The 27903-nt window shown below is 42.6% G+C and overlaps 1 protein-coding gene across 3 annotated transcripts; it reads left to right on the top strand.

Annotated features, from left to right (window-relative positions):
* Positions 1 to 82: 82 nt before the first annotated feature.
* On the top strand, positions 83 to 27872 carry nkd2b (NKD inhibitor of WNT signaling pathway 2b). 3 transcript variants are annotated; one of them, XM_058376339.1, is made up of 10 exons: positions 83 to 349; positions 423 to 449; positions 579 to 661; positions 21319 to 21379; positions 21532 to 21635; positions 22059 to 22154; positions 25199 to 25346; positions 25525 to 25609; positions 26482 to 26585; positions 26955 to 27872. In XM_058376339.1, exons 1-10 carry the CDS (start codon positions 325 to 327, stop codon positions 27428 to 27430), a joined length of 1209 nt encoding a protein of 402 aa, XP_058232322.1. In that variant the 5' UTR covers positions 83 to 324; the 3' UTR covers positions 27431 to 27872. The 3 variants fall into 3 exon arrangements, with proteins under 3 accessions (XP_058232322.1, XP_058232323.1, XP_058232324.1); XM_058376340.1 differs by lacking the exons at positions 83 to 349; positions 423 to 449; positions 579 to 661 and adding an exon at positions 13528 to 14069 and having other exon boundaries at positions 26955 to 27871; XM_058376341.1 differs by lacking the exons at positions 83 to 349; positions 423 to 449; positions 579 to 661 and adding an exon at positions 14287 to 14548 and having other exon boundaries at positions 26955 to 27871.
* The last annotated feature ends 31 nt before the right edge of the window (positions 27873 to 27903 follow it).

Raw genomic sequence — 27903 nt, 5'->3', positions numbered from 1 at the left:
TTGAGCACTGCTATCGCAGCATGTGCGCCCTACCTAGTGCACTTTGTTGCCTATTTAAGCATTCACACTTTCAGCCTCCACAGGTTGGAGTTGTATCGGGCATTAGGAGCGACAGAGGAGCGTCGGAGAGGAGCGGATATATTTGTTGATGTAAAATTTTATATTTTTACACGAAATAAATGAAATGAAATGTTTTCCAGCTTCAAATACGTCTTTGGATAAACATTGGAGTTTTTAAATGAATGGTTTTTTATTCGTCCGTGGAGCATAATGTGAAACATTTTAAAGCGGAAAATATTTTATTTACATAAACAAACAAACAAAATGGGCAAACTTCAGTCCAAACACGGTGAGTTAAGTCATCTTATATGTATAAAATTATTTTTCTTAATAATAAATAACACTCACACCATCTTTCACAGCCTGCAAACGGAGAGAAAACCCTGAAGGTGAGTATAAATGTCTATAACTCTCTCTCTCTCTCTCTCTCTCTCTATATATATATATATATATATTATCACCTTTAAATAATCATAAATAATAATAATAATAATAATGATATAATTGTTTTTTTAAAGGGGACAGTTTTGTAGTGAGTAGCTTTCTTTCCAAAAGAGGAGGAGAAAGTGAGAGGACAGAGCAAAAAACGCGACACATTCAGGTAAAGTAAGCATGTTTCTGTTCACACTGAGAAATCGGGATTTTTCTGTTCACATTGATGGGATTTTGCTCTAATTGAGACATTTTAACTCAGATTGGGATTTTTTCCTGTTCACACTGGTGTGTCGGTATGTTTCAGGCAGATCCTGAAGCGTATCTTTTAATATTGGGATATTTCTTTTCACACTCAGATATTTCATTTCATATTGGGATTTTTCTGTTCACATTGATGGGATTTTGCTCTGATTGAGACATTTTAGCACATATTGGGATTTTTCTGTTCACATTGATGGGATTTTGCTCTGATTGAGACATTTTTAGCTCATATTGGGATTTTTCTGTTCACATTGATGGGATTTTGCTCTGACTGAGACATTTTTAGCTCTTATTGGGATTTTTTGCTGTTCACACCGGGACGCTTCAGTTGTGTCGGTATGTTTCAGGCAGATCCTGAAGCGTACCTTTTAATATTGGGATATTTCTGTTCACACTCAGATATGTCATCTCATATTGGGATTTTTCTGTTCACTTTAATAGGATTTTGATCTAATTGAGACATTGGGATTTTTCTGTTTACATTGGGACGCTTCATTTGTGTTGGTATGTTTCAGCCAGATCTTGTCTATTAATATTAGGATATTTCTGTTCACACTCAGATATTTCATCTCACATTTGGGAAATTTCTGTCCACATTGGAAAGGATTTTGCACTGATTGAGCCATTTTAGCTCATATTGGGATTTTTCTGTTCACATTGATGGGATTTCGCTCTAATTGAGATATTTTAGCTCATATTCAGATTTTTCTGTTCACACTGGGAAGCTTCAGTTGTGTTGGTATGTTTCAGCCAGATCTTGTCTATTAATATTGGGATATTTCTGTTCACATTGATAGGATTTTGCTTTGATTGAGACGTTTGTTGGTACGTTTCAGGCAGATGCTGAAGCGTGTCTATTAATATTGGGACATTTGTGTTCACACTCCGATATTTAATCTCAAATGGGAAAATTTCTTTTCACATTGATAGGATTTTGCTTTGATTGAGACATTTCATCTCATATTGGAATTTTTGTGTTCACACTGGGACGTCTAAGTATGTTTCAGGCAGATGCTGAAGCATAATCTATTAATATTGGGATATTTCTGTTCACATTCTGATATTTCATTTCATATTGGGAAATTTCTGTTCACATTGGCAGGACTTTGCTGTAATTGAGCCCATGTTGGTATTTTTCTGTTCACACTGAAACGCTTCAGTTGGGTCGGTGTGTTTCAGGCAGATGCTGAAGCGTATCTAGTAATATTGGGATATTTCTGTTCACACTCAAGATATATTTCAGCCTAAATTGGGATGTTTCTGGGGTTTTTTTTGTTCACACTTGGATGTTTCTGTTCGTATTAAGAAATCTCCGTTCATATTGGTCATATTACGCTTAAATTGGGATCCATTTTTACTTTTGGAGATTTCTGTTAATCTTAGGATATTTGTGCTTTTAGTGGGATTTTTATGTTCACACTGGAATACTTCAGTTGGTGTTGATGTTTGAATCAAATGCTGAAACATCTCTATAAATATGGAGATCATTTCTTTTATATCACAGTAATAATATATTACTTGTATTATTTCTTGTTATACCGAGATATTTCTGCTCAAAGTAGAATTTTTCACTTTGTCTGTTTACATTTGGACATTTCTGTTTTCACTTATGTTCATGATTGATCTTGTATTGGGATATTCGTGTTCATATTGGGATATCTCAGTTCCCATGGAGATATTTCTTCTTCTTCAGCTCTGTTGTCTCACACTGAGATGTTTCCGTTCACATTGGGGTATTTTTGCTCAAATTGATTGAGATATTTTAGTTGAAATGTTTTATTTATTTTTTGTGATACTCCAGTACAGTAAGTGTTGAAGCGTCTCCACTGACATTGGGGTACTTTTGGCTTGTACTGGGATTGTTCACACTGTAGTATTTCCGTTAAGATTTCATCCCATGTTAGATTTTTCTATTCACACTGGAATATTTTTGTTTATATTAATGGGAATTTTCCCATATATTGGGATATTTTTGTTCACATTAGAATATTTCCGGTTGCATTTGAGTTTATGTGATATCTTCAATGCTGCTTAATTACTGCTACTGTTACGTATGGATCAGAAGTTGATATATTTTTCTTATAACAGCATGCTGTGAAGAAGTATTTTATGTCACTTTGATTTGCGAGCAATTAAAACTTTTAATTGGCACCAAACTCAGCAAAACGTTTTTAGGGAAAAAATACCTAGACAGGTCTAATGGTCTGTGTTGACATTTACACACCAGATCCCCAGCGGCGCCATCACATTGACGGGATCAGAGCATGTACGTGTGTTCGCGGAGAAGTGCGAAGGCACGTCGAGCCGTCCATCTAGCGAGGGTTTCGTCCTTTTGTCGCATTTGGCAGCAGACGCGCATGTTTCTTTACATGCAATATTTTACTCCATTGGTTTTGACAGCCTGGAACTTGGCTTGTGTGTGTGTGTGTGTGTGTGGGGCAGCCACAGACGGGATTGCGTCACCGCTTGTCCCCTCTGTTCAGTCCAGGATTGTGGAGTCTGACAGCATTGCATCACTCCTTTGAGTGTTATTTTAAAGGGCATGAGGGAGGTTCAGAGGTGGGCTGTTACAGATGAAATCACACTCGTTATGCACAACCGCAGCACGTTAGTGAGATGTTAACTCGACATCAAGTCTGACTTCTTAGGAAAATTCAGAGTAGGTGTGTCTTGCGTTTGATTTACGGTGTCCGACCCTGTGTGTGTGTGTGTGTGTGCTTGTAACACAGAGCTTCATTCACAGGGTGTCAGAAGGTTTCTCAGTGGTAGGTGAACCTTGTTGGTTGGGTAAAAGCTGCACAGTTTAATAAAAAGTAGAATTATGATGGATAATCTCTGAGCAGTATAGAAAGAAAGCTTTGCCAGGAGCGGGCTTTTTTAATAATGTTTACAATCCCTGCACAAAAAAGTTGAAGTCTTCGGAAGATTCGGAATCCTTAAAGATTGAAGATCATATACTCCGTCCTTTACAGTCAGCAGATCTCAGCTCAAGACCCATGAGGGATCTTTCATAGCGATGAGTTAGACTCTCCACCATCATTAAAACATGTCAGAGACATGGAGAATTGACGCCAAGGCACGTTAAACTAGGCACTATCTTGTTTTTTTATGTTAACTTGTCACCATTATGTAACTAGATAACAAACCACCATGCTTATGTTCATTAGCCTCAAAGCAGCCAGAATCAACTGTTTGTTTCACCTCATGCTCACTCTGGTTTATAGTGAAGGAGGAATGAAGGGGGGGATAACATTCCTCTGTCATCTGGCTGCGACTTCAAAGTTGCACGTCACTGAAGGGCTCCGACAGCCGCCGTGAGATCCTGCTCCAAAAATCTGGGGGGATGCAGGGGTGGGAAGAGAAAGAGAGAGAGAGAGAGAGAGAGAATGGGAATGACGAGGGGGAGAGGCATATAGAGAAAAAGAGAGGCAGAGCGAAAAAGACACTGGGGAAAGAATGAGACAGAAATGGATAGAAAGACAGAAGGAAAAAGAGATAGAATAGAGATAGGCAGAAAGTGAGACGGGGGGGTGTAGAAAGAGAGAGAGAAACGGGAAGATCAGAAGAAAAAGACAGTGACAGAAAGAGACAGATGGAGAGAGGAAACAAGAGAGTGAATGTACAAGTGCAGAAAAGAAGTTAGAAGTCAGCAACTCCTTTGGGTGGGCATGTGGAGACAGACAGACGATTAGAAGATGAAAGTTATAAAGGAGAGACGGATACAAAAGTCAAGTGTGTAGACAGGTGTGTAACCCGACTGATCTTTTATTCCAAATTCAAGCTTTTATGCGAGTAGATCAGGTGAAATTTCCACGCGTTTAAGCCGCGGCTCATCGCAGAGGTTAACATAGATTATATAACGTGGCCGCGTGAATTCTTCAGTACCTCCAGTGAGAATAATAGGCAAGGTGTGTAGGAATGTAAGTCTGAACCTGCCAGGCGTTCCCGTGAACTATCTATAGCTCGCTGAACCCTGATACAGTGAATGACACATGAAAATGGTTTTCCACAGAGTGCCAATGATCAAATGTAAATGGTTTTTGCATTGTAACATGACCAGAGAGATCGACACACACACACACACACAAACACACAGTAGAATTCCTATAAAGAAGAAGACCTGATGATTTAAAGGGATGAAGACAGCGCTCATGGCCGGCGTTTACACCAAACCAGTTTGTTCACTCATAAATAATTAGTTCTCGTTAAATAAGGCGCTCACTGAGATTTGTGGTTACGGTTACAGAAGGTCTTCCTCCTCCCAAAGCTGTCAGCAGCTGGAGGTGAAACACAAGGGACGGGAATTTATAGGCAGGGCTTCTGCCGACTGATCAAAGATGCACCTTTTGGAAAAATAGAATTTGTTTTCTTTTCTTTCTCTCTGTTTTTTTAAAAAAGAAGGACAGGGAGGGTGAAAGTGATTCAGTCGAACTCCTTGGCTTCATTTCAGAGCAAAGGTTCGACAGATCATCACAGGTGTTTGCGTCTGGCTCGTATATTAACACCTGGTGTGAGGTAACGAGAGAGAGAGAGAGAGAGAGAGAGAGGCATTAACATTAGTGCTCTGTGTGAGGCCTTTTTCTAAGATTGACAGCTTCACACACAAACACACACACACACCTTCTCTACAAAAGCTCTTCTATCCTGTCCAGATGGACCAGTCGAACTTCTCATAGTTTCTGTATTACTTTTATTTATTTAATTTTACCTTTATAGAGCGAAGCTATATATTGTTATCGATGATCGTAGAAATGCCTCAAGATACGATGTTTATGTTATATTTATAATAATAATAATATATCGCTGTGTATCGTGTAACTGATTATCAGTACACGTCTTTTCGTGCCATGCCTCCGTCCTCCTCTGTGAGAAAACATGACCGATGCTTCTCTTGGCCAGAAAGTACGCACAGCTTTCGACTCTTGCTTAAAAGAACGTCCATATTTAGGAGTCTGGCGAGTTTGAGGATTTTTTTTTTTTTTTACCCTCCCTCCTTTTTCCTCCCTGTTTTGTTTTTTTTCTGCATGTGGCTTTAGAAGAAGGCAAGCTACGAGCCTTCATGTCTGAATGAAAAGCATGTGGCTGGAGTCCAGAACAGCGGGGCCTTTCAGAGCGGCCTCTCTGCTCACAGCCAGCTCTGGTTTGGACAGCCGGAGTATCCGAGGGGAGAAGAAGTGTGTAGGGTGGGCTTGTTTTTCTGAGGCCTTTGAAGGGCGTGTAGGAGCTCCATTTAAAGAGCACTGGGATTCTGTGGAAGGTCTATGCTGCATGTTTGACATTGGGCAACACTTGATGCCACACTTGGATCTTTCCACGATTTTTTCCACGATGTTTTTTATTTGTGGTAACATTATTCTGGAAATATCTCTCGTATGTTTGCGCCTTATTCGCACGAGCCTGAATCATTAGTGCGCCACGTCATATCGTGTCTGCTGCTTTATTTGTGCCATTTCCACTACACGATGTGTGCGTATTGAGATACAACGGTCAGGCATAACATTATGACCACTGACAGGTGAAGACTGGTTATCTCCTCATCATGGCACCTGTTAGTGGGTGGGATATATTAGGCAGCAAGTGAGCATTTTGTCCTCAAAGTTGATGTTAGAAGCAGGAAAAATGGATAAGTGTAAGGATTTGAGCAGATTTGACGAAGGGACAAATTGTGATGGCTAGACCACTGGATCAGAGCATCTCCAAAACCGCAGCTCTTGTGGGGTGTTCCCGTTCTGCAGTGGTCAGTATCTATCAAAAATGGTCCAAGGAAGGAACAGTGGTGAATCGGCGAAAAGGACATGGACGGCCAAGGCTCATGGGGAGCCCGTGTGATCCGATCCAACAGACGAGCTACTGTTGCTCAAAGTTAATGCTGGTTCTGATAGAAAGGTGTCAGAATACACAGTGTATGGGCTGTTTTGGCAGCAAAAGGGGGACCAGCACAATATTAGGCAGGTGGTCATAATGTTATGCCTGATTGTGGTATGGTTGAGCATGGCTGTCTTATAGCTCCAGAGTTCTTCTGATCCTGAGCTCAGGTTGCTGTCGGCATGGAGTTTCCCATATTCTTCCCATATCCACATGGCTTTCCTCTAGGTTCTCTGGTTTCCTCCTACCTCATAAACAGGCAGTAGGTGGATTAGCTACTTCATATTTTCCCCCAGGTGTGAATGAATGAGTGTGCCTGATGTACTGCGTGTATTCCCATGTTGCACTTAGTGATCTTGGTATAGCCTCAGGATCCACCCACACTCTGAAGATGACTGAATAAACGAATTGCTTTGCCTTAAGTAGTAATTATACCGATTTAAAGTAGTAATTATGACGACGCACGCTCGTCACACCGAAGGATCCATGTTCCATACACCTCATATCTTCAGTGAACATTTTGTCCTCAAAGGTGATGTGTTAGAAGCAGGAAAAATGGACAAGCATAAGGATTTGAGCGAGTTTGACGAAGGGTCGAATTGTGATGGCTAGACCACTGGATCAGAGCATCTCCAAAACTGCAGCTCTTGTGGGGTGTTCCCAGTCTGCAGTGGTCAGTATCTATCAAAAGTGGTCCAAGGAAGGAACAGTGGTGAACCGGTGACAGGGTCATGGGCGGCCAAGGCTCATTGATGCACGTGGGGAGCGAAGGCTGACCCGTGTGATCCGATCCAACAGACGAGCTACTGTTGCTCAAATTCCTGGTTCGGACCAACACAATATTAGGTCATAATGTTATGCCTGGTCAGTGTACATATGTTGTTTTTTTTTTTGAGATTTAATAACAGACTGATCCGAAGCAATTTTGCACTTAATTTTTACATTTTAAAATGTTTTTTTAAATTTTTCTCCTGAATATTTAAGAGGCTGTCTGTGATCTACTCAAAGCTCGAGAGAGAGAAATATGAATGAAACCTACTCACAATAACAATGGCTCTACCTTTTAACAGCTCCATGTTTGAGATATAGCGGTCCATCCAAAGCAAACAGAGGCTCTGCACGGCACTTTTAATGTCAGCACATGGAAGATGAGTGTGTGTGTGTGTGTGTGTGTGTGTGGGTTGGAGAGCGAAAGACAGATCTCTATGTATAAAGTAAAGAACAAGAAGGAAAAGTGTGTTTATAAATGGCTGCTAATGGAGAAAGTGCTCTGACTCGTTACAGTCTTGAGTGTGTGGATGTTTATTTTCTGAATATTTTATTTTCTGAATGTTTATTCAGCCCAGAGAGCTTTGAAGGTGTTTGTTTACTTTGCTTTAAGTCCTCGTCTTGGCTTTTTCTCTCCCTGCTGGGAAGATCGACGTCATCTCATCATTACACACACACATACACACACCTTGATGATTGAGAATAAAGAAAAAGGTTTGGTAGAAATGTGATTCAAAATTGCTAACAGCTGAAGACAGTAAGGGGCAGCACGGTGGCTTAGTGGTCAGCACTGTTGCCTCACAGCAAGAAGGTTCGAATCCCGGGTTCGAACAGGCAGGGGCCTTTCTGTTTGGAGTTTGCATGTTCTCCCCATGTCTCCGGTTTGCTCCCACAGTCCTAAAACATGTACATTAGGTTGATTGGTGATTCTAAATTGCCCGTGAGTGTGTGTGTCTGCCCTGTGATGGACTGGTGACCTGTCCAGGGTGTACCCCTGCCTTTCGCCCAATGTGTGCTGGGAAAGGCTCCAGCAGATCCCCGTGACCCTAATTAGGAATAAAGTGGGTATAGACGATGGATGGATAGATGAAGACAGTAAAGCTAGCGAAAAAAACAATTTAATCCCACGGCCCATAATTCATTTGTGCCAGCAAGCAAGTAGCTGGAGGGTTAACTTTGATTCTGTGAGCTATGGATTAAAAAAAAAATAATAAAAGGTACTTATTCGCAACTATTTAAACTCTCCGAGTCTGCTGGATCGGATCCTGCGCTTGAACTCTTGGCCAAGTGAAACACACTCAGACTCCAGGCTTATTACATTCAAGTGCGTAAGGTATGATTCCATTTCAGCCCCCATTCCACGCTACGCTCTCTTCCAAGCGGACTTCGCTTTCCCGCAATCAGGGCTCCGTTTCTGTTGTGTTTAGTGGCATTAAAGAATGTCTTGTGAAATTTATTGAGGTTTTTGTTTGTGACGAAAAATAGCACAATTATTGGAAGATAATCAACGACAGGATGATGTGATGCTGGCGGACGTGAAGCACATGAAGTGCTTCGTCAATGATTTCAGTGTGTTAATTCGTGACCAATTGCACTTTTTATCCATTTATAGATACATTTAATATCGTAAAACATCCATCTTTTGTTATGGTAGTCTCTCTCTCTCTCTCTCTCTCAGACTTGTCACTACAGAGCACTGACACTGGAGACTCCTTCAATTAATGTTAATTAAACATGACTATATCAACTATTATATAATTTCATCTGCTATAAGATTCCCGGTTACCATGGAAATATGATCCAGTGGTTTGGAAACCATTTTGCCAAAGAAGTTTTAATGATCCTGCGATGGACTGGTGACCTGTCCAGGGTGTACCCCTGCCTCTCACCCAATGTGCACTGGGATAGGCTCCAGCAGACCCCCGTGACCCTAATTAGGAATAAAGCCGGTATAGACGATGGACGGATGGATGGAAGTTTTAATAATCATGATAAAATGAATCAAGGATTATATAGAGATTCGGATAAACCAACAGCGATACGCTCGTAGCCAGGACTTTTGGCGTGACGTAAATTCCGATGGATGTCGGTCTGGCCGGCGGTGGCGTGTTGATTTTGGTCGCACAGACTCCCTGAGATCTCTGATTACACGAGCTTGGGGGAGCAGTCTGAGGTTAAAGACTGAAAATAACGCCTCGAGATCTGTTTGATCTTGGAAAAACACACATCCTTTCTTTGCTCAGGTGCTGGGTAAATACCAGGCAGATACGAATTTCAAGCCCCTTAAAGAAAAAAAAAATCCTGTTTGAATACCTAGGGGGGTCTAAGTCACCCTGGATTTGTGTTTTGTTTTGCTTTTCAACCGGATGAGATCTCGTACACATTGTTAGCTTTTCGCTTAGGGAATAATGCATATTCAGAGTGCATTCACAGGTTTGTGTGCCCGAGCAAACGCCAAAAGCCTCAAAGCTTCTCTCTGACGAAACTCTATACACCGTCGACTTTCCAGAAAAGCCTCGTGCCCTCCAGAGCGGAGCTGCAGACACCCTAAACCCGACTTCCTGTTAAAACAAACCCTGGAACCAAAACGGGGGCAGGATTAGACAGGTTGGGTTTTTTTTTTATTATGTAAAGCTAATTTTTTGTCTTCCAGTAAAATCGTATATATATATATATATTTATATGGATAAGATAGATCAGTGTTTCACATATAAACGCATCACTAACAAATCTACCAAGTTTAATTTCACTATGGAATATTTTACCTCATGCTAGCTTGCTTCTTTATGTCATCTAGCTACCTATGGAGTCGTCAGGCTTTTTTACTTACTTCTTAATTCTGATTGGTTTAAGCGATAGCAGCTTGTTCAAGGACAATACTAAGCAGAACTATATTCATAAATTGATGCACGTGGGGAGAGAAGGCTGACCCGTGTGATCCGATCCAACAGACGAGCTACTGTTGCTCAGATAGCTGAAGACGTTAATGCTGGTTCTGATAGAAAGGTGTCCGAATGCACAGTGCAGGACGGGTCAGGGCTGTTTCGGCAGCAAAAGGGGGACCGACACGATATTAGGCAGGTGGTCATAATGTTATGCCTGATCGGTGCACGTTACATTAGCGCTAAAAATCGTATGCTTAAACACATCAGTGAGGGAAAAGGGCTAGTGTTTTTTTTTTGTTTTTTTTTTATAGCTGATCAACTCTCCACGAAGTCCATAAAATCTGGACATCTAAACTTATTCCAGGATATTTAAATCAGAATGTTTATTTTGCCGTAAAATAAAAAAGAATCCAAGCACATCGTTTTTTATACCCAGTGTTGCATATAACATGCAATGTTTTCGAGGTCTAATAGTTTTGGTTTAAACTTCCTTTCTCGGACCGCTGTTTATTTTGTCAGCGTCACAGCACAAGAAAAACCCAAAGTACAAGTTTCCAAACCGCTGCTCTGAGAAGAGCCTCCCTGTCTCGGGCCTCCATTACACACACACACACATATACACACACACACACACACACACGCACCACATGTGTAGGTATAGCCATTATTCTGCTCGTAAAGCTTCTCGCACACATCTGAGAGTGGTTAGCTGTTGAAACACATGCTGCTTCAAAGCACTGAGGAAAAGGAGAGACTGGTTTTCCTCCAACATCCAACATTCCACACAGATTGGGAATGGCTGCAAAAAAGACTGTTTTCTTTTCCTTTTTTTTTTTTTATAAAAAAATTATTCCAAGCCGCTCTCTCTCACCAGCACAACACACCCCCTGACACTCTTCATAATGAGCAACGGTGTGATCTTTTGCCTGTATGGTATCATTAGTGTTAAGGGTTCCTGATCTGTAGCAGCACTCAAGTGTGTAGGTCTGTAGTTCGTCTGGTGAGTTTCTATAGGGAGGTATTCGGGTGGAGGACTTTTCCTCAGCACCGTAATGAAGCTCTCGTGATGGCTATCAAGGTGGATGGCAAAAGTGGTGTCTGCACCTCGAAGAGTCACATGAATAAGTTGTGATGTATTTCATAGTGTCCTTATATAAACCTAAACCTTAAAAACAGCGTTCTCTGATGCATCTTAGCTTGCTTTGTTCATGCTTGTTCAATTCATTCATTCGTTGAGGATCCATACAGACAGTGCTGGCATTTACTAGTATTTCAGGGGCGTAGTATATAAAAATAACACCTTCTGGTTTAGTCTGCTCCTACTTCTATGCGTATTTAAAGCATGAAACAGACGGATTTGCGTTACAGGCCTACCAGCAATTTTTGCGGTCGAAGAAATCCCTGTTTCATATTTATGTAATGTCTGTCTCCCAACATATGGCTCTGACACAGAATCCCGCTTTAAAGCGGAAAGAGGCCGTACGAAGGGGAGGTCGAAGGAGGCAGCTGAAACGAAACACTGTTCTATGTCACCTTGTTGTCACCTATGGCAACCCTGTTCCTTTCACCCGCTTCCTCCGTTACTTCAAACGCAGACGGCTGTCTGAATTTTTCCCTCCACACTCCAACATACTTCAAATAAACAGACGTGTTTTTGCTGAACACACATAGTCTACGTGCGATTCCGGGCAGATATTTAACACACCCCGACATGCTGGAGAACATGGTGATCTGGGTTTTCTTCTTTGACAGGAGGGGGGGGATGTGGTGTATCTGCCCGGGATTTTGTCGGTGAAACTTGTGATTTGTAATCAAGACGACTGCGGTCCGAAACGAAAGAAAAGAGGTCACACACGTCCAACCAGTTTCTTAAGACGTCCCGATGAAATGATACGGTGGCTGAAAAAAAGCTCTGTTTCAGAAATAACGCGTGAAGATTAATGCAGGAATCCCATCATCTTTTTTCATGGTCAAGCTTCTGAAATCATCGATGGTTGTTACAGGGGTCAGTGCTGCGGTTGTTAGGAATTTTGAGCCTTTATTTATTTTCCAGAACTGTTGTACATTTGATGATACGTTTCCGTCTGTGTTGTACATTACTCGTACAGTACCGATGATCACATGAAGCAGCAGACGTTTCTGTACTGCTCCATCTCTGCGATTCCCATCCTAACGTCTCCGTCGTGTCGATACAGGCCTGGCTGATGGTATCAGGCTCAAGAATGTCACTATATCAGCACATCTCTGTGTCTTTACCCCTATCCTCACACCGCATACTCACACGGGGCGAGATCCAATTGTCTCCTTCTGTTTCACCCAAATCATTATCTCTAGGTTCAAATTAGATCAGAACTACACCATGCTCAGGTTCATTTCCCTGAAGTTCTGCACTAACAAGGCTTCATTGTGCTTGAATTGGCCTCAGTGCTTGAATTAATAATTAATTAGTAATTAATTTGTTCGTTATGTTTCAATCAGTCATTCTCTTCGAGTTTATTCAATCAAACATTTGGAACAATTTGTAAATCAGGTCTATAATGAGTGTGTAATATGTTTATATATAAACCTTTTGTTAATAGCAATTTTTTTATTTATTTAATTTAATTTAATTCCTGCAGACAAAAATGCACAGTGTTTTGTGTGGAATATAGACGAAAATAGGAGTCATTAAAACTTATTTTAAATATTCTGAGAGAATTGTTTTGGATCGTAAAGGCCAGTTCGGATTGTATAGCTGCATCCTTGCTTGTAAATACTACATGTTTTCAAAGCAGTGGCTTAATTTAGTGTACACTGCAAGCCCTGGAAATTTCACTATCCTGATAAGTCACCTGCCTTAATTTGCAAAAAAGAAAATATATGAAAATGAGGCACTGTTTGTCAGGTCACCTCTCTTTCGCAGCTCTTGAAAACAATGGTCCGTGTTGTGGTGCTGTAATCATTTCAGGATAATTGAATACCATAAAGATACGGGTTTAAACGACGGCCCATTGTGAGCCAGTTCTTTTGAGTGACCCGCACTGGAACATGCGCTTGATATCCTCTGCAATATGAAACATGAACCATGCAAATGAGTGCTTGAATGTTTGTAGGATTTCTGTGCACTTGGTTGTTGTAAACAGTCGGCCAACTCAATGGGTCCAGACATGATAAAGGTCACAGCCAGGTCAGATGTGTGCAAGTGTTTCAGTAGCTTCCTTCCTGTATCGAAGGATCAGTAACAGAAAGAGCTGGAGTCGGTGCTGAGGGACGCAGGGTTGTAATTGTTTAGCCTTGTTCTCACTCCATTTGCCAGGTGTGAGTAGATGTGCACCATTGACTCTGCGGTTCACACACTCCATGCCTTACTGCAGTGTAGTTCTGCCTCTTCACTTCACTGTGCGATCGCCGGGCACAAGCAGACTGAAGGGGGATCTTTGATCTCGGGCTCCTCGCCATGGACGAATTACACTACAGAATTTCACACAGCGCTTACAAAACCTGTTTCTCGGGTCAGTGCTGAGATGTTTGCAAAGTGGAAGAGCAAACACCGGAGTTCAGAGACACCGCCTCGCTCTTTTTTCGGAAAAGGGTTTTCCTCCGACGGTGAAGAATTAGTCGTATTTGTATTGTATTGTATCGTACATAAAAGGCTGTTCGTACACGCAATGTCGCTTTTCTCTTTTAAAACGAACTGTTAAACCCTACCACTGTGCCTTCGGAAACGCTGGAAAGTAAGCCAGAGGTAGAAATGGCAGCACCGTCAGCACGTCGTGACTCAGCTACATCACATAACCGGTCTCAACTAGAGATGTGGTAATAATCTTCAGTTTTTACTTTGTTATAATGACTACAAACAACCCAGTAGTCTAATTAAAACCACCATACGGATATATTTAATATATTTAATTTAATATATATTTAATATATTTAATTAAGTGCCTTAATTAAAGGATTCCTGTGCCTTCCAATACCTTACTGTAATTCAACCTCCACATTTATCTGAGAGAAAGAGAGAAAGTCGTTACTCCACTCCAGATATGAACATGCCGTTCAGTACAGACGTTTAGTTAGACAGCTCGTTTCCCACGCGCCTCCATGTCCAGCCTACTGACATGAGCGTATCTGTCGACCCCTCGATGACATCTTCCCCATGTGAGGAACTTCACAGCTCTCACTCTCTGCATGCTACCTGACTCAGAACTGCTCGTGTCCGGAGGTGTGCTGTATCTCATGGTTTAAGCAACTGATGGTTTGATGGTCTTATCAAACCATAGACACTGATATGTCTTCAGGTAGGAAAATACATAAATCCCAAATGGTTCGTGCTTATCTCACATATCTTTGCGACTTGAACTTTTCTGTAATTCCCTGAACCAGCTACAATCTGCATTAGAAGCAGCACCGAGATGCCGATATTCCTCTTTCTACAGTGTTTGACAGAGCTAGAATTCATTCTTTCACCTTTAATATGTACTGTATACTGGTCAGGGAAGGGATAAACCCCGATTGGGATGACAGGGCACCACGCAGACACTTTCTACATCTACGGGTAATTTAGTAACCAGTGGGAGGATACTGAAGAACCCAGAGGAAAAGCAGGCAGACACAGAGAGAGCCCAGGAGTAACCCGAGCTCAGGATCAAACCGGAGACCCTGGAGCCGTACAGCGGCAACAGTACCACCATGGCTCCTGCACGAGAACACCAGCACTAGTCGTATAATTTCTAACGAGCGTTACGTTTTGCCCTTGGTAACTGAAAGACCACATTGTTCCAACCCATATAGGTAACACGGGTGACTAGGCTTTAACCTCTTGTCCTTAACCTCTAGATCCAAATCTTGAGAGTCAAGCAGACGCTATATTTAACATTTGAAAGAACTGAACCATACCTGTTGAACACAATAAAATGATTACCCATAATTCACTCGGTGAGACGTGGCAGCAGGCTGGTTTTATGGCTTATGTTTAGCGTGACATGTTTTAATATACTGTAAAGAATACGATAATGATCACATGAGAAATGTGAGCAATATAATGCCATGCTATTTCCTTGAATATCATGCAATCTCTGCACTGAGTAAACGGTATCGCAGACACGCCGACTGCCTCTGATAAACACACAGAGCTCCGAGACGTAAACATAGATTCAAAGCGCTGCATGTTGCCTTCCACTTCTATTGTTTCCGATGATACAAAATCTGTGTTTTGAGTTGGAAAACACGCTTGGAAAATTTTAACTGAGTTTAGAGAGATTGGTAAGTTATGATGTAGAATTAGAACCTGATAAGTAAAAGTCAGTGGACGTGAGCCGATGTGGCGTTTTTGACGTCTTCAACACTCAAGGTTTAAAGATGGTCCCTTTAAAATGGTCTACTCACGCTTCAGAGAACTGTATGGTACATTTATTTTTGGAGTGCGCAAGGAGAAGGGGCTAAAGGGCTCTTAAAGGGGCCCCAAACATCTGGGAGAGATTTTCATTCGGGCAGGAGTCGGAGCTGCACTCGCTCCCTCTCGTTACGACGCAGACGGGATCTACGGCCGAAATGAAGGAAACACAAAGCTCTCGTCTCCAAAGCCTTGTCTCCGTCTCACCCGATCATTACACAAGCGCTCAGGTTAGGACACTGCAGCAGCAATTTGATATATGAACGAAGCTGGCAATGACGCGTGTGTGTGTGTGTCCAGCCGTGAACAGATGACGCCCTGATTTAGGGCTTAGCAGAACTTCAAAAGGCAGGACCGACCCTCTCCTCTGCGACCCCCGCTCTCTGTGCAGCTGTTGTTTCAGTGTGACCAAAGAGCTTCCTGAGTGCTTCATGTGCTGCCAAGACAAAGTTCTGCCTCACTTTTGACCTCAGGGTGAAAAAACAATGCTGTGTGTGCAAACAACACTGTGGCCTTTCGTTTTAATGTATTAGACTTTAGTTTAGCGAAGGGAATTGTTTTTAATTAATTTTAATTAATTGTTGATAAATGGCTGTGGTGTAAGAGGAATAAAGTGCAACCAGAGCGCTGGTTATTTTTCTACAACAACAGTGTGCCACATTGTGTATTATAGAGATGTTGTGAAGAATTATTATGCTCGACTAATTTTTTAATATAAAAAAATATTTTTTAATTCAATTAAAAAAATATTAATTATATTATTATTTTTTTATATTAATAAAAATATATATATATTTTTAAATATCGAAAACAAATGGAAAAAACCCAAACATTTATTTATTTATTTTTAATTTTTTAGTGATCTAAATATTTAATTAAAAATTATGTTTTTTCTTGTTAATTATAATATATTGCAACACGCTGATGTACTACGGTATTTGTTCACGCATCCAAAATCATAATACAAATGATTCTGAATATCAGACAGTAGCGTGCAATATCTTTCAAAATTTCATTTATTTCCAGTCCATACTGCTACTACGGTTTTTTCCCCGCTTAGTCTCGCAAACCACACCCCACGCCTTGCCTTCGACTCGAACACATCTGGTTTTGAGTCGGAGCTGAGTTTCCTGTGTAACCGAGACGGCTTTGCTGCCTCTCTTGTTACAGGTCACCGGATCGCGGGATTCCTTTGTGTTTTCTTTTCATCATTCTGGCCTCGTTCCTACCGCATTCCAGCTCTTAGTCGACTTCTTCATCAAGACGTCCCTCGTCTCTGTTCAGTTCTGTTTGGTCGATTACGATCAGTGTCGATTATTGGTTCCATTTCAACAAAATCTCGACAAAATCTTTCAAATAGTTCAATTACTTTCTATTCGAACCGAACCTACAAGACACTTGTTTCGTCCCCGCTCAAAAAGCCGTATGGTTGTGCACTCGTTCACATGTGGAGTGTCATCATGAACTTTCCTCATCCTGCAAAAATCTGAGATCTGGGCCAGGTGAAAGTAATAGAGATTATCAACAAACATCCTGCTGTATTTCATTATGTGTAGATATGAAAAACATGTTTACAGTGAGTCATAAAAGGGAAAGTAAGGAGAATACATGTGTGTGTGTGTGCTGTAATGCTTTTACTTGGAGATATGAGGTGCTTTATTGGTGCTGTTAATGACCTCAACCGCAAGAAGCCGCACGCTGAGCCGACAGAGCCGTCTACTCCAGCTGTGATAACTTAAAGTGGAATTTTTCTATAAAAGAAATCATAAATGTCTAAAATTATAGTGTAGTAGAGGATGGGCAACAAATCTAAATATTGTTGTATACTGTATGTGAGGGCATGCTGTTATAGGAAACGATGATGTGATGGATCTCAGTGCAGAGTGGAGCTAACATCACCATTCGAAGTTTGATGTTTTATTTTTCGCAGCATCTCTTAACATTTTAGGAAATATAAATGTTTACCCGTTTAATGTTGTGGAAGCAAATTGATATTGTTTCTGGTTACAGCATCACTTTTGAGTTCTGACAAGGTTTAGTGAAAATATAATTTCCCTTAATATCTCTTTTGCTATCATTACTCTTTAGCATGTCTCGCCTGTACTGTATACATGTTGAAGAAATTAACCGCGTCAATCACGCATACATGTACCCTGTAGCACATGTAGCTGTGTTCAATTCTGGATCCTGATCGGACAGAAGGCGCTGATTCATCTTCCGTAATAACAGCACTGACACCAAGGAAAATTATATAGAAATAGATAGAAGATGATTTCTATAGTAACGGCTGAACAGATTAAAAACCGCTTGTTATTTAACGAAAAATCAGGGCGAAGCTTTCTGTAAGGAGATGCTTGATTAACATTTATGGAAGGAGTCTCCAATGTCAGTGGTATGTAGCAGTCAGTTTTCAAGAGAGAGACGTTTTTTTTGGTAGAAGACTAGCTGGGATTTTTGCCTTATTAGGAAAATAAGAGAGGCTGGTGAAAGAAAGTGTTTTTTGAATGGTGGTTCATGATGGTTAGCACGTTTGCTTCATATCTGCAGGGGTCGTGGCTCAGATGGTTAAGGGTTACTGATCAGAAGGTCAGAGGCTGAAGACCCAGCATCACGGCAGGATACACCCTGGACAGAGTGCCAACCCATTGCAGGGCACACACAGTAAATCACACAATACGGGCAATTTAGAGACTCCAATCAGCCTAGAAGCATGTCTTTGGACCGTGGGAGGAAACTGGAGCAAACCCACCAAGCATGGGGAGAACATGCACAGTGAGACTCGCACCCATGACGCTGGAGGTGAATCTTCTTCTTCTGCCTCTGCACGTTCTCTAGGGTTTCCTCTGGGTACTCCGGTTTCCTCCCCCAGTCCAAAGACATGCGACGTAGACTGAGTGCATCTCTAAATTGTCCATAGTGTGTGAAGGTGCGAGATTGTGCCCTGTGATTAGTCCTCACCCTGTCCACATTGTGCCCCGAGTCCGTTGGGAAAGACTTCAGGCTTGCAACCCTGTGTAGGATCAGCGGTAGAGAAAATAAAAGGATAAATGGCATAACAGGAATGAGAAACTCCTGAATATGCTTTTATTGGAAAACAGTCAACGTCCACCAGATTGTTGATTATTTTCCGTTTAAGTCACACTCCATCATGTTTTAACTGTGTGAGAGAAAGAGAGGCGTGTGTGTGTGTGTTTGGGGGAAAAACTACCTTTCATGTTTCATGTTTCAATAACAAACTGAAGCCGCTTCGACTCCAGGTGGCTTCTCTAACATCCATCATTTCTTGTAAACCCACAGTGTCCCACATGTTGGCTTGTTTGTTGTGTGTGGTGTTGTAAATGTTGCTCGTTTGGTCGCTGGGACTGTTAGTTAAACCAGAAGCTTTCATGCTTATTAGACGCAGCGGCTGTGCTGGAGTCAGGGTTTGTTTTTCTCCGCTCTTAATTAAACATATGGACAGCACATTGTCGGTCGGTCGAAGTGCGGCGGTTCTGCTCCGACGTGTGTGTTTATATCAAAAAAAATCCGAATCAGAATTATACCACAGCGCTGTCGAGTTCTCAATCCCGATTGGTCGGAAGCTCTTAATAACAGAAATGCACTCATTAATAAATACGTCATCATTTATAGAGAAGATATTCGGTGGATTATGAGACATGTACGACCGTTGAGATTAGCATTTGTGGAAGGAGTCTCCAGTGTCAGTACTTTCAGATGTAAAGCCTTTTGTTTTCAGTGTCTTTCAGCATCGATGGAGGGTTTTCACACTCTCCTTATCATCCAGATGAGGATGCCTTTTGAGTCTTATTATTTTAAAGATATCCTTCTTTTTGTTCTCTTGAACTCCCTTTTTCTTGTCCGTTTTGCTAAATTTGATCCTTCCTTCAGTCCCAAATGTCCTGTCTTCCTCACTCAATACCCACGTGACCTGTGACCCCTGATCTCTGATCTCGACCCCCTGCCAGCTCCCCTGTAGAGACGTTCCTCACACTCGTCTTCTTCACCGTCAGATTGAACTTCACTTTACTGTTAATCAGTCTTTTATAAAGATTCACAGAAAGACCTGTATCTTCAGTTTTTTAAAACACCCAATGTCCATCTCCTTGAAGCACATTCAGTCATCATTTCAGTGTGTCTTCCATAAACATGCAAATGTGTGTGTTCTTTGGATATATAGCAGTCGGGAGGACAGGTCGGGATCCGTGAGAGTGTGAAGGTGTGTGTGTGTGTGTGTGTGGTTTCGCATTTTTGTGGCGCGTCTTTTCCTGATGAGCTACATGACGGATGATGTCCGTCTTTCTGCCGTCTTTCCCCGTAGAGCTCTTTACTTCCATCTCACCGTGGAAGAATTTTCCACAGATTTTACAGCCATATACACAGTCCTTCAGCAACACACACACACAGCTCAAAAGTTGAAATAACTATGGAAATTTGTGCTCATTGTGATTGTTTTGACTGAAAACATGAATAATTAGTCACTGAATAGAGCCTTGTGTGTCGCTGCATCACTAATCATGATTTCTCTACATGTATGTACTACCTTTAGTGTAGGAATATGTAATAACAGAGACAGACAGAGCATTTTATTACCTAAAGGTTCAATTTAGGTACCTAGATTCAAGGTTCTAGTACATCCTCTGAGTATTAACAGTACACCACCCTATACACAATTCCTTGTCTTCAAATTCAATCCAAATTGCTTTATTAAAAGAAATCTTACCAGACACTTTATTATGAAAAGACCTTGTGCTCTCAGAACAGCTGCAGCTCTTCATCACATGGGTTTCACAGGGCGGTGTAAACTTTTCCTTTTGTCCTCGAAAGCTTTTCTGTTCACCACGGTTGTAAAGAGTGGTTATTTGTGTAACTGTAGCCTTTCCGTCAGGTTGAACCAGTCTAGCAACCAGTCAGCAGTTTCCCCAACTACTCGAACCAGACATCTAGCAGGCAACAACCACGTCATGGTCACAGACGTTCTGATCAGATAGTTGCAGTCCCTAATAAAGTGGCCAGGCGATCCATAATTAGTGTTCCAGCAGTAAGGAAAACGTTCCCGACCGTACGTTTACACCAGCTAGCGACAAAGTGTCCGGTTACTTTCAGTGACACGTGACATTTGAAGCGAGATATTCACGCGTTTATACAAATGAATGAATGAAACCAGAGGATTGGCTTGAGTTATTGCATTTACCAGTCCTATGGTTTCTTCAGTTTCCCTTTATTTACTTTATTTCCTTCCTAGTCACACAAGAAAGAAATCTTATAACCGTGGATATCTCTCAACTCTCGGTAAACGTGTACAGAGACATTAACACTGAGAATTAAGCAGCAGAGATCGGGCTCTGGGATGAGCCTAGGACAGTCATTATGATAAAAATGTTTGTTTAACAAAAGACATGACGCAGGGAAAAAGGACTGGATGTGGATTTGCGTCTTTCGAATACGGAGATATGACTATTTGCATAAAGTTCAAAGAGATCTGACAACCCTGATAATGTAGATATCACCTCAGGTAATTGTAATATGATATCCTTTCGCCATTATGTCCATCCATACAGGAGAGATGTGAACACACACACACACAGAAACCTGATCAGCAAACAGATGTGCAGTGTGTCATCTCTGCCTCACTAACATATCATTATGTCTCTCTCTCTCTCTCTCTCTCTCTTTCAGGACTTAGACAACTGTGAGTTTAAGGATGGACAGTTTGGAGAACACCACTGCCCCCTAGAGGGTATGTACATGCATACACACTTCACATCACTCGCTCTGTTCCTCTGCACACTAGTCTGGTTTCCATTCAAGTGTAATTATGTGAAAATAGTAGACTTTTTTCCCCTTATCGGTTGAACACAATGTGATAAATGTGTGTGTGTGTGTGTGTAGTGGTCCTCCCTCCTGAGAAAGCAGAGGGCTGTGAAAGCTCTATGCAGTTTGTGAATGGTGAGGAAGGAGAGAGCAATAAAGCCAGGAAGCGCATCAGTCTCAATGTAAGAACACACACACACACACACACACACACAATTGCTGAAAATTGCACATGATTGCAGACAGCGTTGTAATAAAATAGTATGTTTCACATCAAAACTAGCAAGTATAGACTCCATGACAGAGAGATATAATTTTCCTCTCCTGTTTTAAAATATACAAAAACCCTTTTTTCTCTGTCAGGGAGCTCTCTAACCCTAACCCTCTGTCTGGTCCTTCCCCACTTCTATTGTACATGCCGTGTCCTCTATAATAAAACGGCGACTGAGAGATCAAGAGGTCTCCAGAAATGTGTTCCTCTTTAAGATTTGCAAAACAGGGGGTTGGAAATCTGTCACAATATTTAGAACAGGTTCTTATTTGGGCGCCTGTGTGTGTGTGTGTGTTTGTGTGTGTATGTGTGTGTGTGGGTGTGGGTGTTACAGGAGCTGGAGTGTGACGTGTCCGTGGAGGATGATAACAGGCAGGAGTGGGTCTTCACCCTGTATGACTTCGACAACAGCGGCAAAGTGACCAAAGAGGTGAGAGACCAGTTATTTGTTATTTATGCAGCTTCACTGAAGTTCTGATGACAAACATCTGGTTTTATTTACGCCAGTGAGCTCTTGAATACTCAAATCTGACTGGCCAAAAAGTGTGGAATAATTTCCAGCTGTTTTACAAATCATAGATTATTTTTTTCTGTAGTACGCAGCTATTAGATATTAGGGCACTGAGTGTGTGTTGGGTCTGTATTAGGGCACTGAGTGTGTGATGGGTCTGTATTAGGGCACTGAGTGTGTGATGGGTCTGTATTAGGGCCCTGAGTGTGTGATGGGTCTGTATTAGGGCACTGAGTGTGTGTTTGGGTCTGTATTAGGGCACTGAGTGTGTGATGGGTCTGTATTAGGGCACTGAGTGTGTGATGGGTCTGTATTAGGGCACTGAGTGTGTGATGGGTCTGTATTAGGGCACTGAGTGTGTGATGGGTCTGTATTAGGGCACTGAGTGTGTGATGGGTCTGTATTAGGGCACTGAGTGTGTGATGGGTCTGTATTAGGGCACTGAGTGTGTGTTTGGGTCTGTATTAGGGCCCTGAGTGTGTGATGGGTCTGTATTAGGGCACTGAGTGTGTGATGGGTCTGTATTAGGGCCCTGAGTGTGTGTTGGGTCTGTATTAGGGCACTGAGTGTGTGATGGGTCTGTATTAGGGCACTGAGTGTGTGATGGGTCTGTATTAGGGTACTGAGTGTGTGATGGGTCTGTATAAGGGCCCTGAGTGTGTGATGGGTCTGTATAAGGGCCCTGAGTGTGTGATGGGTCTGTATTAGGGTACTGAGTGTGTGATGGGTCTGTATTAGGGCACTGAGTGTGTGTTTGGGTCTGTATTAGGGTACTGAGTGTGTGATGGGTCTGTATTAGGGCCCTGAATGTGTGATGGGTCTGTATTAGGGCACTGAGTGTGTGTTTGGGTCTGTATTAGGGTACTGAGTGTGTGATGGGTCTGTATTAGGGCACTGAGTGTGTGTTTAGGTCTGTATTAGGGCACTGAGTGTGTGATGGGTCTGTATTAGGGCACTGAGTGTGTGATGGGTCTGTATTAGGGCACTGAGTGTGTGTTGGGTCTGTATTAGGGCCCTGAGTGTGTGTTTAGGTCTGTATTAGGGCACTGAGTGTGTGTTGGGTCTGTATTAGGGCCCTGAGTGTGTGATGGGTCTGTATAAGGGCCCTGAGTGTGTGATGGGTCTGTATTAGGGCACTGAGTGTGTGATGGGTCTGTATTAGGGCCCTGAGTGTGTGATGGGTCTGTATTAGGGCCCTGAGTGTGTGATGGGTCTGTATTAGGGCCCTGAGTGTGTGATGGGTCTGTATTAGGGCCCTGAGTGTGTGATGGGTCTGTATTAGGGCCCTGAGTGTGTGATGGGTCTGTATTAGGGCCCTGAGTGTGTGATGGGTCTGTATTAGGGCCCTGAGTGTGTGATGGGTCTGTATTAGGGCACTGAGTGTGTGATGGGTCTGTATTAGGGCCCTGAGTGTGTGATGAGTCTGTATTAGGGCCCTGAGTGTGTGATGGGTCTGTATTAGGGCCCTGAGTGTGTGATGGGTCTGTATTAGGGCCCTGAGTGTGTGATGGGTCTGTATTAGGGCCCTGAGTGTGTGATGGGTCTGTATTAGGGCCCTGAGTGTGTGATGGGTCTGTATTAGGGCCCTGAGTGTGTGATGAGTCTGTATTAGGGCCCTGAGTGTGTGATGGGTCTGTATTAGGGCCCTGAGTGTGTGATGAGTCTGTATTAGGGCCCTGAGTGTGTGATGGGTCTGTATTAGGGCCCTGAGTGTGTGATGGGTCTGTATTAGGGCCCTGAGTGTGTGATGAGTCTGTATAAGGGCCCTGAGTGTGTGATGAGTCTGTATAAGGGCACTGAGTGTGTGATGGGTCTGTATTAGGGCACTGAGTGTGTGATGGGTCTGTATTAGGGCCCTGAGTGTGTGATGAGTCTGTATAAGGGCACTGAGTGTGTGATGGGTCTGTATTAGGGCACTGAGTGTGTGATGGGTCTGTATTAGGGCACTGAGTGTGTGATGGGTCTGTATTAGGGCACTGAGTGTGTGATGGGTCTGTATTAGGGCCCTGAGTGTGTGATGGGTCTGTATTAGGGCCCTGAGTGTGTGATGAGTCTGTATAAGGGCCCTGAGTGTGTGATGAGTCTGTATAAGGGCACTGAGTGTGTGATGGGTCTGTATTAGGGCACTGAGTGTGTGATGGGTCTGTATTAGGGCACTGAGTGTGTGATGGGTCTGTATTAGGGCCCTGAGTGTGTGATGGGTCTGTATAAGGGCCCTGAGTGTGTGATGGGTCTGTATTAGGGCACTGAGTGTGTGATGGGTCTGTATTAGGGCACTGAGTGTGTGATGGGTCTGTATTAGGGCACTGAGTGTGTGTTGGGTCTGTATTAGGGCCCTGAGTGTGTGATGAGTCTGTATAAGGGCCCTGAGTGTGTGATGAGTCTGTATAAGGGCACTGAGTGTGTGTTGAGTCTGTATTAGGGCACTGAGTGTGTGATGAGTCTGTATAAGGGCACTGAGTGTGTGATGGGTCTGTATAAGGGCACTGAGTGTGTGATGAGTCTGTATAAGGGCACTGAGTGTGTGTTGAGTCTGTATTAGGGCACTGAGTGTGTGATGAGTCTGTATAAGGGCACTGAGTGTGTGATGAGTCTGTATAAGGGCACTGAGTGTGATGGGTCTGTATAAGGGCACTGAGTGTGTGATGAGTCTGTATAAGGGCACTGAGTGTGTGTTGAGTCTGTATTAGGGCACTGAGTGTGTGTTTGGGTCTGTATTAGGGCCCTGAGTGTGTGATGGGTCTGTATTAGGGCACTGAGTATGTGATGAGTCTGTATTAGGGCCCTGAGTGTGTGATGGGTCTGTATTAGGGCCCTGAGTGTGTGATGGGTCTGTATTAGGGCCCTGAGTGTGTGATGGGTCTGTATTAGGGCACTGAGTATGTGATGAGTCTGTATTATTATGCGACAATGTGCTTCATCATTTATTTTCCATAGTAATATTAATGTGTGTAATCCTTCAGGACATGTCGAGTCTGATGCACACCATCTACGACGTCGTGGATGCCTCAGTAAACCAGTCGTGCCACAGCAAGAGCAAAACGCTGCGTGTGAAGCTGACGGTTACGCCGGAGCCCAGCCCTCGGCGGAGAGAACACAACACACACACAGGTAGACATGTAGTTGTTGACATTTATGTTGACCCGAAATGTATTACTGCTTTATCGACCTACTCAGGAGTGGGTCTCGGTGTTTATATAAGACAGACAAACATGCACGTTTTTCTGCTTTGGCTTTTTGTTGCAGAGCCAGTGTAATGAGTGTTTATTTCTTTCTCCTCTCATCTCAGAAAGGGACTGGAGCTGTAGCCGCGTGGAGGCCACACAGCAGGAAGAGGTGCGCGGGGGAGACAAGCGCCACTCGACACACATGAGGTCAGACACGTTGGAGATCAGGGTTGTCTTTAAGCATCTAATGTATGGGTTGTGGAATCTGGACTGGTGGACTGTGGGCAGAATGTGGAACCAGTAGCTTCTCACTGGACCGGACCTATAAAAAAAATACATCGAAATAAAGCAGCGTTGCGGTTTATCCAATCACATGCATTTATGTAAAGTATTTATCTGAAGGCAGCTCATCATACCAGAGACTATAGAAATAGAAACATTAGGTCAGAGAGTTTTCACAGACGTTTCTGATCCGCGACTGACGACATGGCTTTCAGAAAAAAGCGACAACGAGAGCAGAATGTTTAAAGATGACCAGACAAAGAAGTGCATTTATTCGCCCCGTGTCAGATTCAAAACAGATGTGGCGCTAGTCACGGTGAAGTGAACACAAGGTATCTGTTTAAAATGGTGTTATTTATAGCCATCATCTAATCATTAAATTGGACTTGGTATTCAGTCCTGTTAACTGTTTATCTGGCTCTTTCTAAGAAATGATGCAACTGGACCTTTACAAACTTTCCAAATGTGGCTTGGGACATATCTTGCGCCCTTTTGATGATACAGAACTGTAACAAAACCGGTTGCATTTTCTTTTAATGACTGTTTAGAAATGAAGAGAAATGTACTTAAGGACGAGGAAAAGCTTTGGATGCAGTCTGACCTGAACGTCTACCAGTTTTTGTTTTTCGGATGCTGATGGTAGATGGGTTGACAGCTAAACCGTCACCATGACACCGTGTTAATTCTTATGTGGTGTCATAGTCAAAGCAGTGTGGTCCATTCTATGTGGTTCTTCCAGCCTGGAGAGTATAAACACATAGATACACACAGTAAAGAAAAGGTGTGCTTTCTTTCAGGGACTCTCTGGAGAGGAATCATTACTGCGTGGATGAGAACACAGAGAGGAGGAATCACTACTTGGACCTGGCCGGCATCGAGAACTACACCTCCAGATTTGAAAGTGAGTGAGAGGAGATGATGTGTGTGTGTGTGTGTGTCCCAATGGAAAGAGACTTTCTTTCACTGTGGCCCTAATTCTCATGTCAAACTACGGTTTGTCGAACCTGTAGCACCATCTTGTGGTTACAAGCACTATGGAATCTTTTACATGACTATTAATATCAGGGTTATTATAATAGTACACTAAACAAAAATTATATTATAAATAGGAATTGGTCTTACAGACCAGAATTGAAGAATATATTATATATATATATATACATTGGATATAAAATGATTAAAGACATTATACAGCCTTTTTCATTGAAAATGCATTAAGCCAATACTTTCTCTCTCTCTCGCTCTCTCTCTCTCTCTCTTGCTCTCTCAGCCATGGTGCCCCCTACAGTGCCTCAAGATAATTTAACCCGTCCATCTCAATCTCAGAACCGCTCTCGCTCCCACGAGCCGGACTCGCACTGCCAGCAGCGCCGTTCACAGCTCTTCAGCGATCACTGCGCCTCTCGCGCCCTCCACCCCACCAGACCCCCCAAAGGGGCGTCCAAAGGTGGCGGGCCCACACAGACGAGGGCCAGCAAGTGTTACGGGCATCACGGCGGGCAGGACGTGTATCACCTCCCCCAGCAGAGCCAGCCTCAGCCGCACACACACTCCCAGCACCCGCTGCAACACAGCCACAGCAAGAGGCTGAGGTCCAGAACGCAGAGTAAACATACACCACAATCACCTGATCGGGAACACACACACGCCGCAGGTTTTGTGGTACCCATGGTGCAACGGCACGAGCATCACCACCACCACGAGCATCACCATCATCATCACTATCATCACTACCATCAGACATGATCGTACACACACACATGAAGTGTGTTTTGATCATGTCTAAACCACAGACAGATCACTAAAAACTGAGTGGAAATATGGACACGTTGCTCTGTGCTCACGTTTGCGCACATTCCCGACACTCCAAGTGTGTTCTGCCGTATTACATACATACTCCAGGTATTCTTCTTTTATCCAATCTCAGGTGAAAGCTGCTGCTGTTTAAGCTTTTCAGAGAAACAGCTACTTTTCTCTCAGTTACCTGCTGTGGACTGAGGGATCTCCTTCTTACCAGGGTACACATCACCACTGCCAGTTAATGCAAAATTATATCCCTGTACGTATGAAAATGTATGACTATAAACATTTATTGTTTGATTATACAGATATCATATGCATATTTATCATGAGCAGTATGTATGCATATATATTTTATCCTGTTTTTTATACATATTTTAATAAAATACTTCATATGCACATCTCTGTTTCAGTCTCTG

This window comes from Hemibagrus wyckioides, linkage group LG23 (genome assembly GCF_019097595.1).
Source record: "Hemibagrus wyckioides isolate EC202008001 linkage group LG23, SWU_Hwy_1.0, whole genome shotgun sequence".
Taxonomy (NCBI): domain Eukaryota; kingdom Metazoa; phylum Chordata; class Actinopteri; order Siluriformes; family Bagridae; genus Hemibagrus; species Hemibagrus wyckioides.
Note: the sequence above shows the minus strand (reverse complement) of the source record. Positions and strands in the feature narration are given on the sequence as shown.

What these genes read in the sequence shown, in the direction of transcription:
- nkd2b (XM_058376339.1), top strand. Translation starts at nt 325, where the DNA reads ATGGGCAAACTTCAGTCCAAACACG. An exon ending in AAAAAACGCGACACATTCAG is followed by an intron (nt 662 to 21,318) that starts GTAAAGTAAGCA and finishes TCTCTCTTTCAG; the next exon opens with GACTTAGACAACTGTGAGTT. An exon ending in GCGGCAAAGTGACCAAAGAG is followed by an intron (nt 22,155 to 25,198) that starts GTGAGAGACCAG and finishes GTAATCCTTCAG; the next exon opens with GACATGTCGAGTCTGATGCA.